The sequence below is a fragment of the Limulus polyphemus genome, unplaced genomic scaffold (assembly GCF_000517525.1).
Source record: "Limulus polyphemus unplaced genomic scaffold, Limulus_polyphemus-2.1.2 Scaffold2266, whole genome shotgun sequence".
NCBI classification, from domain to species: Eukaryota; Metazoa; Arthropoda; class Merostomata; order Xiphosura; family Limulidae; genus Limulus; species Limulus polyphemus.
The window spans coordinates 86079-95313 of record NW_013667876.1 but is presented as its reverse complement, the minus strand read 5'-3'; the positions used below and the strand labels follow the sequence as shown (position 1 = coordinate 95313).

General features: G+C 32.7%; 1 protein-coding gene across 5 annotated transcripts in view; it reads right to left on the bottom strand.

The window, feature by feature from the left end:
• Window positions 1-5554: 5554 nt before the first annotated feature.
• LOC106466464 (zinc finger protein GLIS3-like) overlaps window positions 5555-9235 on the bottom strand; it is an 81841-nt gene continuing 78160 nt past the window's right edge. Inside the window, exons 10-11 of one of the 5 annotated variants that reach the window (XR_002612207.1) lie at window positions 6718-7972; window positions 5555-6580 (exon numbers count right to left, since the gene is read on the bottom strand). Coding sequence is in view for 1 of the 5 variants with exons in the window: in XM_022394474.1 (XP_022250182.1) it covers window positions 7963-7972 (10 nt within the window). In the remaining 4 variants the exon portion in view is untranslated. Of the gene's footprint in view, window positions 7973-9235 lie in introns of all 5 variants that reach the window. The other 4 variants (XR_002612209.1, XR_002612206.1, XR_002612208.1 and 1 more) reach the window with 4 other exon arrangements.

The window sequence follows — 9235 nt, the reverse complement described above, 5'->3', positions numbered from 1 at the left end:
TATATAACTTTAATATAGAAAATAATGGATTCTGAATTCTATATGTGGCTACAGTTATATGGAAATGTTACCTAATAATTGGCGATATTATGTAATATGAGCTTATGGTTTGAAAGGTGCTTTAATCGCACCCATGAAAATAAGATAATGATGCCTTGGAGTAGCTTTGCCAAGAACATCACACATTTTACACATATATTATCGATATAATAAGTTCATTGAAATTTTATTTTATATTTATAACTCAGAGGGAAATGAAAGCCAGAGAAGTGGGTTTATTGGCTGTTGTGTGTGTTGATCTGAAGCTTTGCAAACCAAATTTCGAGTTTTGGACTTGAACAGCTTGGTCATGATAGTTTTGGACTTGAACAGCTTGATCATGATAGTTTTGGACTTGAATAGCTTGGTCCAAATAGTTTTGGACTTGAACAGCTTGATCATGATAGTTTTTGGACTTGAACAGCTTGGTCATGAGAGTTTTGGACTTGAACAGCTTGGTCCAAATAGTTTTGGACTTGAACAGCTTGATCATGATAGTTTTGGACTTGAACAGCTTGGTCATGATAGTTTTGGACTTGAACAGCTTGGTCATGATAGTTTTGGACTTGAACAGCTTGATCATGATAGTTTTGGACTTGAACAGCTTGGTCATGATAGTTTTTGTTTTCTTACACCTGCTCGATGTTACGAAATATCGGAAAAATATTCCTTCCCAATTTCCATTTCTACGCGTGTTAATTACATAATTACAGAGTTATTCGTGGCGTGGGTTGGCCCTGTGAGAGAACTTTGGATTTGTGATCTGGCGATCCGAGTTAAAGACAATATTTATCAAAACATGACATACATCGTCTTGAATTAAAACCGCAAAAGTCTTAAAAACCCTAAGCTATAAAGTTATACAAACGTATTTAAATATATCTAATATCTATTCAGCCATGAGGGCATTACAATGTCACGGTCAATCCCAATTTTCATTGTTAAAAATAACGCAAGAGTAGGCGGTTGATGGTGTTGACTAGCTGCCTTCCCTCTAGTCTATGGCCCGGCATGGACATGTGGTTAGGGCACTCGACTCGCAATCTGCGGGTTCGAATCCCCGTCATACCAAACATGCTCGCCCTTTCAGCCGTGCGGGCGTTATAATGTGACGGTCAATCCTACTATTCGTTGGTAAAAAAGTAGCCCAAGATTTGGCGGTGGGTGGTGATGACTAGCTGCCTTCCCTCAAGTCTTACATTGCTAAATTAGGGACGGCTAGCGCAGATAGTCCTCGAGTAGCTTTGCGCGAAATTAAAAAAACAAACAAACAAACCCTCTCGTCTATACTTTTAAACTAACGCAAATAATCGTCGAGTAGCTTTGCGTGAAATTCAACAATCAAACAAATATATCTAATATTTCGTAAAATGTTTTATCATGAGTAATAAAATAATAATAATAATTATTAATCTTAACATTCTTCAAAAGATGACGCCACCAGTCCACCAGTCTATTAGATTTATGTTCCCAAATGTTTTGTATAGGATGCATTTGAAACTTGTTGAGGTAACTGTAACTCGATGATAATAAACAAAACCTAATCCTGAACATGCCAGTTAAGCTTAGCTGCTCCTGAAATATGAAACCTGAGACAGATAGTATATTTAATATTAAAATAAACAAAACCTAATCCTGAACATGCCAGTTAAGCTTAGCTACTCCTGAAATATGAGACCTGAGACAGATATATATTTAATATTAAAATAAACAAAACCTAATCCTGAACATGCCAGTTAAGCTTAGCTACTCCTGAAATATGAAACCTGAGACAGATGTATATTTAATATTAAAATAAACAAAACCTAATCCTGAACATGCCAGTTAAGCTTAGCTACTCCTGAAATATGAGACCTGAGACAGATATATATTTAATATTAAAATAAACAAAATGCCCAGACGAATCACTGTGTTTTGAATTTGTGACTAACATCCAAACAAAATACGTCACAGTGTACTTTTTTTTCTGTTGTTGCGGACAAATTAATGATAATAAACCACAAAAAATGTAATAAAAGTTTATGCGATGTCCTTTTTCTCTTTTCGATTGTTTAACTTAACTGTTTTCTGTTTTGAATAATATCCAATATTCTATAGTATATGTGTATTAGCGTTATAATACAAGAGGTTATATATATATATATATACGATTGTACTTTGGATATAATAATAAAAAACATAAAATATACAGAAATCATTATACTCCAAAAATTTTGTGTATTCTACCATATTGGCTACATTATGATTAAAATAGACTGTCAAAGTAGTCTTAGCTTTGATAGTATTATTACATTGATAAACATTACTGTTAGAACTTGTTTGTTTGTTTCATAATTTCGCGCAAAGTTAAACAAGGGTTATTTTCTCAAAACCGTCATTGATTTTGAACTTATTGAAAAGAGAAAATTAACCCTTGAGCTACTCTAGTCTGACCGAATGTTGGGACTTGGTTGTCTCTATTATAACATATCCTCCAGTGGCACAGTGGTAAGTCTGAAGGCTTATAACGCTAAAAAGCGACTTTTGATACCATTGATGGGCACAGTACAGATAAATCATTGAGTAGCTTTGAGTTTAGCTACAATCAAGCTGTCACATTTTATAACGTACTCATGGCGCTAATGTACGGATAGCGTTTTTACGGCAAAGGATCAGGATGCTAAGTTTGGTCTTGTCAGCTCTATAACTGTGGGAGGAGTTCACGGACAAACAAACAAACACACAACGTGAGTTAATATAGAGATGTAGTGAAGTTTGTTTAGAGATTAAACTAGTCAATAGGTGGCAGCATACTACAGTTTTAAACGCATTCCGTAATGAGATACTTGGCACATTCAGAGTTGTAACAGCTTTCACAAAACAGCCTTTAATTTGAGCTAGTGTATGAACGCTTTGTTCAAAAATATATTTTTTTAAAGGCAGCGGCTTCGAATGTTCGAGAGAAAGTATTTTGTGTCATTTAGTTGAATTCATTTTGGACAAAACGACCGTTGCAGACGTAAAAGGAAAATATCCTACATTTATTAAAATGTTATTCATATCTGTTCCCCAAGAGTTGTAAAACGGAGAATGAAATACTGCCAATAGACAAGTTACAAGTTTCTCTTTTAATTTCTTACCCGTTTATGGGTGCCAACATCTTGAATTCTGTTGAAGTAGTGGTAAAGGTGTTTTGTTGTTGTTGTTGTTTTCTGCATCACAAACGATGGAACAGCTATCAAATGTTAAGTTGGCAGTTTGTCATTCTTACTTACAACATATACAGAGCCTCTACAGCCGCTACGACTCTAAATTCTCCTATTATTACAAAAGCAGGTGTTAAAGTTTATATCAAGATTCGATCATACGAGATGAGGGAAAACATTGCCACAAAATAAATAGTAAAAAAAGCGGCTAAATGAGAAAGTTTTCCAGATAGGTTGTGAGCCTTTCATGTACGACAAATGTCTATTGACATGTTTTCATGTACGACAAATCGTTCTTAATGTTTTAACAAGCTGAAAGTAAAAGTCAAGGTAACGATAAAAGATCTTTATTTCAATGAACTATTTTATCATAAATGTTTTGTTTTTAGTGTATAACGTCAGACTTATAGATCTATGTAACTATTAAAGATGTATGTGCTATCAGTTTATTTTTATTTGTTGTTAAAGTATAATGGACTATCTGCGCTCTGCTTGCCTTGGGTATCGAAACCTGATTTTAGGGGAGGACGGTGTACATTGATCGGTGGAGTGCCCGCTTGACGTTGTGATGCAATCATGCATGAGTACAAATAAAGTACAAAACAGCAGCTAACTTATTTTTGTAATGTTTTTAATGTATTTTTCCAATCGTCTCACCAATGCTACAGCTACATTTACTAGAAACGTCGCAATAAATAGAATGCGTTAGTGTATATGTATATTTGACTTGAAATAACATCCTTCACTTATCATTTGGAGTTTCAACTGATTGATATACAATAATTCCCCTTAGCTCTTTTTCTTCACATCCATGTTATCGTTTGGATTACGTAAAAGACAAAACTGATAAAAGTCAAGCCAATGCCCGAAATTTGGATTAAAATGAACACTTGCTATACTCAAAAAATATACAAGAGATGAAAGTTGTAAAATACGTTTTTTTATTGTCTTAAATCATCGAGTACTAACGTAATTTATCAACAAAAGACAAATTAGTTCAGAGGAGAAAATTCAAGTAATTATAAAAGCTTGCATAATAAACCACCGTTTATTTAAAAAACATTTGAATGATTCTTAGTTACTGTAATTATAATTAACTAAATTATATAATCAATTGCTTCAATTTATTAAATGCTCATTAATTCTTTATTTTATTTAAACATTGAAGCCATTGTCAAGGTTTAAAATCTCAGAGATTTTCTTTCGACGCTGTCTCTTATTTACCTTATATCATAAACTGACCTTTCACTAGGCCTTAACGTAGTTCACAAATTTGAAACATCAATTGTTCAATAACTCTTGAGCCTGGATTGTTGAATGCTAAGTTAACATATTTTGATAACTATGCTGGATGCTCTAAAACCTCCAGAACTAACTTAATCTGCCCGAATTGTTTTATACAATGGCGAGGAAATTAGTTTCCTAAGCTTTCAAAGATTTTTCATATCTATGGTAAAATACTGAAAATCTAACACTAAAAAAGATATGTTAAATAATCATTAAACTTGATTATTATAAAAATACAAATTTATACGAAAATAGATTTATCGTATTAACACCTATAAAGACCGTGAGCATTATACTTTAGTAATAAGACTGCATATTCGTGTAGGATACAACTATTATTACATATTAGATTCTACAAAAAGAGTTCTTATAATTATTAATATCACCAAACTGATACATTCACTCGACCTCAGACTAAACACACATACTTAAGCTAATAACTGGAATTTGTGAGACTGCATTTCAGGCCAATGTTGAAATGCTATATAAATATCACTAATTACAACGAATACAATTATCACGAAGTATTAACTTTTTCTAAAACAATCGTTAGTGTATACAGATGACTTTAGTGTCACACACTCTGATATTTATGTATATATATATTTTATAAAAACAGTTTATTAAACAATGTTTTGAGCATAATTATTTTCCAAATGAATTAACTCAGAAATAAAAGGCCAACATTGCCGAATGTAAGCTAATAAAATCCTCTTTTAAATTTGGTTCTTTATGCTTGCAAAGAAATTATTTTTAGTGTAGCCCAAAGCGAAACCTTTTCAGGAGAAATACGCCTGGCATCACAACTTTGTAAGATACCTGTACATGTGCCTAGAATCAAATATTTTTGGAACAACACTGCATCTAATATAATTCTCTTCAACTTTGAGAAGATGTAAGACAATTATCTGATACCACTTTTTCCAGTAAACTTTTAAAAAATTTTAGTAAAAATACAAATGAATTACAAAAGTAATACAAGTCTTTTTTTGTCATTTTATTTTAGGACAGTTAGTTCTTTTCAAGCTTAAGTTTTCGTTTACTTTTTTTTTTTTTGAAAACGAGCCAAAATACCAAGGATTTAACTCAGCAGCTGACTCCACATTTCCGGTAAGTTTATTTTCTTTCCATCAAACATTATAATTTTTTTTATATGCGTTGTTGTCATTGCCAACTTTCAAGGTCCTGCAGTATATATATTTTCTTCAAATATGCTAAAGAACATGTACAACTGAACAATTCGACATTCAGAAATAACAACAAACAAATTTGGAACAGCATGTTTAACCCAAACCTGTAGACATCTGAACATGTTTAATTCAAACCTGTAGATATCTGAACATGTTGAACCCAAACCTGTAGATATCTGAACATGTATAATTCAAACCTATAGATATCTGAACATGTTAAACCCAAACCTGTAGATATCTGAACACGTTAAACCCAAACCTGTAGATATTTGAACAGGATTAATTCAAATCTGTAGATATCTGAATAGGTTGAACCAAAACCTGTAGATATCTGAACATGTTGAACCCAAACCTGTAGATATCTGAACATGTTGAACCCAAACCTGTAGATATCTGAACATGTTTAATTCAAACCTATAGATATCTGAACATGTTTAATTCAAATCTGTAGATATCTGAACATGTTTAATTCAAATCTGTAGATATCTGAATAGGTTAAACCCAAACCTGTAGATATCTGAACATGTTGAACCCAAACCTATAGATATCTGAACATGTTGAACCCAAACCTGTAGATATCTGAACATGTTAAACCCAAACCTGTAGATATCTGAACATGTTGAACCCAAACCTGTAGATATCTGAACATGTTTAATTCAAACCTATAGATATCTGAACATGTTTAATTCAAATCTGTAGATATCTGAACATGTATAATTCAAACCTATAGATATCTGAACATGTTTAATTCAAATCTGTAGATATCTGAATAGGTTAAACCCAAACCTGTAGATATCTGAACATGTTAAACCCAAACCTGTAGATATCTGAACACGTTAAACCCAAACCTGTAGATATCTGAACACGTTAAACCCAAATCTATAGATATCTGAACACGTTGAACATGCACGTTAAACTCAAACCTGTAGATATCTGAACATGTTGAACCCAAACCTATAGATATCTGAACATGTTCAATTCAAACCTGTACATATCTGAACACGTTAAACCCAAACCTGTAGATATCTGAACATGTTGAACCCAAACCTATAGATATCTGAACATGTTCAATTCAAACCTGTACATATCTGAACACGTTTAACCCAAATCTATAGATATCTGAACACGTTAAAGCCAAACCTGCAGATATCTGAACACGATAAACCCAAACCTGTAGATATCTGAACACGTTGAATATGCACGTTAAGCTTACTTCTATTGATAATTCAATATCCTGTTGGGACGAGACTTTAAATGGTAGTGTAATTCGATCCGAAGGTAAATCATATATTTGTTAAACAAAGTATATTTTGGAAAATTACATTCTATCAACCAGCTACCGCTGTTAATTTAAGATAAATCCAGTTTTACAAAAGAAAAATATATCTATATGTTATGATTGGACATTTCAATATCTAAAAAATTAACTCCAGTGCAGTGGTGTATACATCGCCCCCTCTTTGTTGTTTTTTTTAAACCTCCACCGTTACATTCGAAATACACTATTGTTCCTTTGTAAAGGATGTAATGCTGTTATCTCATTTAATTTAAAAACAGAGTATTTTATTCAAACTTTTTTAAACTTTTACGTATTTATTGAACCGAACTTGAATGATAAAAAATATAGTAATGTATTAATAGGTTTAATAAGCTAACCGTTATGAACCTATGTTAGCAATATTTCACCATTCTACATATTAAGATAACTTGGTTTTTATTCGAATACCTGCCACTACATCAAAGCTTTATAACCCAACAGACACGTAACAAGAAATAAAAGTAATAAAAGTTAAATGCCTAAAAAAACAGGATGTATAGAATATGTCTTTACACTACACTATGCTATCAATCACTCCCATTTTCAGGATGATTTCTTGACCTGGATGAAAAAATAAAAACAAATACAGAACATATATGTTCCATGTCAGTACTTACTCTAAATCTCTAAACATGAATTTCTTCTGTTTTGAGATCGTGTAATAAAAAAACAAACAAGGAAAACTTATCTTGTAGCATTATATGAAATGATACAATTTGTCTTATGGAGTGTATAATATTCTTACGGTCTATAAAATATTATATATTCAATAAACACAGACTTCGTTTTCAAAAGCCCCATCTTTTCGTACAACAACGCTGGAACTTCCGAATGTTTTATTTATTTTTTCACTTCTTCCAAGCGTCACTATCCGGAACTATCCGTTTTCCGTTAGTGATGAAGATTTTCATTTTATAACTTCTGGCTGAAATAAGGGAAATCTTCACGATATTCTGTAAGACAAATATAATTGTTGGTTGGGAATTTCTCTATTATCCACTCAAATGTGTAATTTCAGTGAAGAAAAGAAATAAATCGTGAGTGACTATATATCAAACCCTACAAAGTTAATTATTCTTATTTGTTTTTTTAAAAGGATGGACCACAGTAGTACACTTTGTGTATGCAACAACGAAGAAATTTATGCTTACATAAAATGAGTGTTAACAATTAATACGCTAATGTATAAGCCCTGAAAAAACGTTATCTAATATTTTACAGATATAAAGTGAAATAACTCTCAGATATGTCAGTACCTTTTAACACGAATCGGACTAGGGAGATCCAGGCTTCCTAACCCCCTCCAAATGTTTTTGGGCCAATTTTGAAAATTTGATATAATTTTTAGCTTTTGTCGATATCTTGTTGTATTCATACAGTAAAGTTTCAATGCCAAGTAAATTGACTTCAACAAAGTCGTGTCAATGTAAGTTTTAAGAGTCATTTTTCAATTGTAAAATCTTTGGAACTAACCTCAGAATGTCAACCTTATTTATGAACTTTTCGTCCGGCAAGAAACAATTTGAATAAGAACTGTATGTTGAACTCAACAATGTGGAACATTTTCTTTATAATGAATCATACGTTTAGAAACAAGTATTTAATTGATATAATGTGTCATCTGTTGTACGTTTTTCTGCTCATGTCAGGGTTAATTGTTGCACATTATGTAAAGTTTTACACCATTATATATGATGCAAAAAATTGCATTCAATACATACATTGCAGGATTAGCCTCAAAATTTATTTTGCAGAGTTTTTACAAGCCTAAACGAAACTATTGTCTGTAGCACCGACACAACATTACTGGTGACTCGAAACATTCTTTATTCTTCTAGCCCTTTGAGAATCAAGTCAACAAATGGCAATTTTAAGGAAATCAAGCATTCATGTGCAAGTATCGCTTACAGTAGACAGTTTTTTACAATTACTATTCTCATTTCATGTATGTTTTTAAAGTTATTTATTTTATTTTCATTTGCAAACAGGCCCAGCATGGCCAGGTGGTTAGGGCGCTCGACTTGCAATCTGTGGGTCGCGAGTTCGAATCCCCGTGACATCAAACATGCTCGCCCTTTCAGCCGTGGGGGCGTTATAACGTGACAGTCAATCCCACTATTCGTTGGTAAAAGAGTAGCCCAAGAGTTGGCGCTCGCCCTTTCAGCCGTGGGGGCGTTCTAATGTTACGGTCAATCCCACTATTCGTTGGTAAAAAG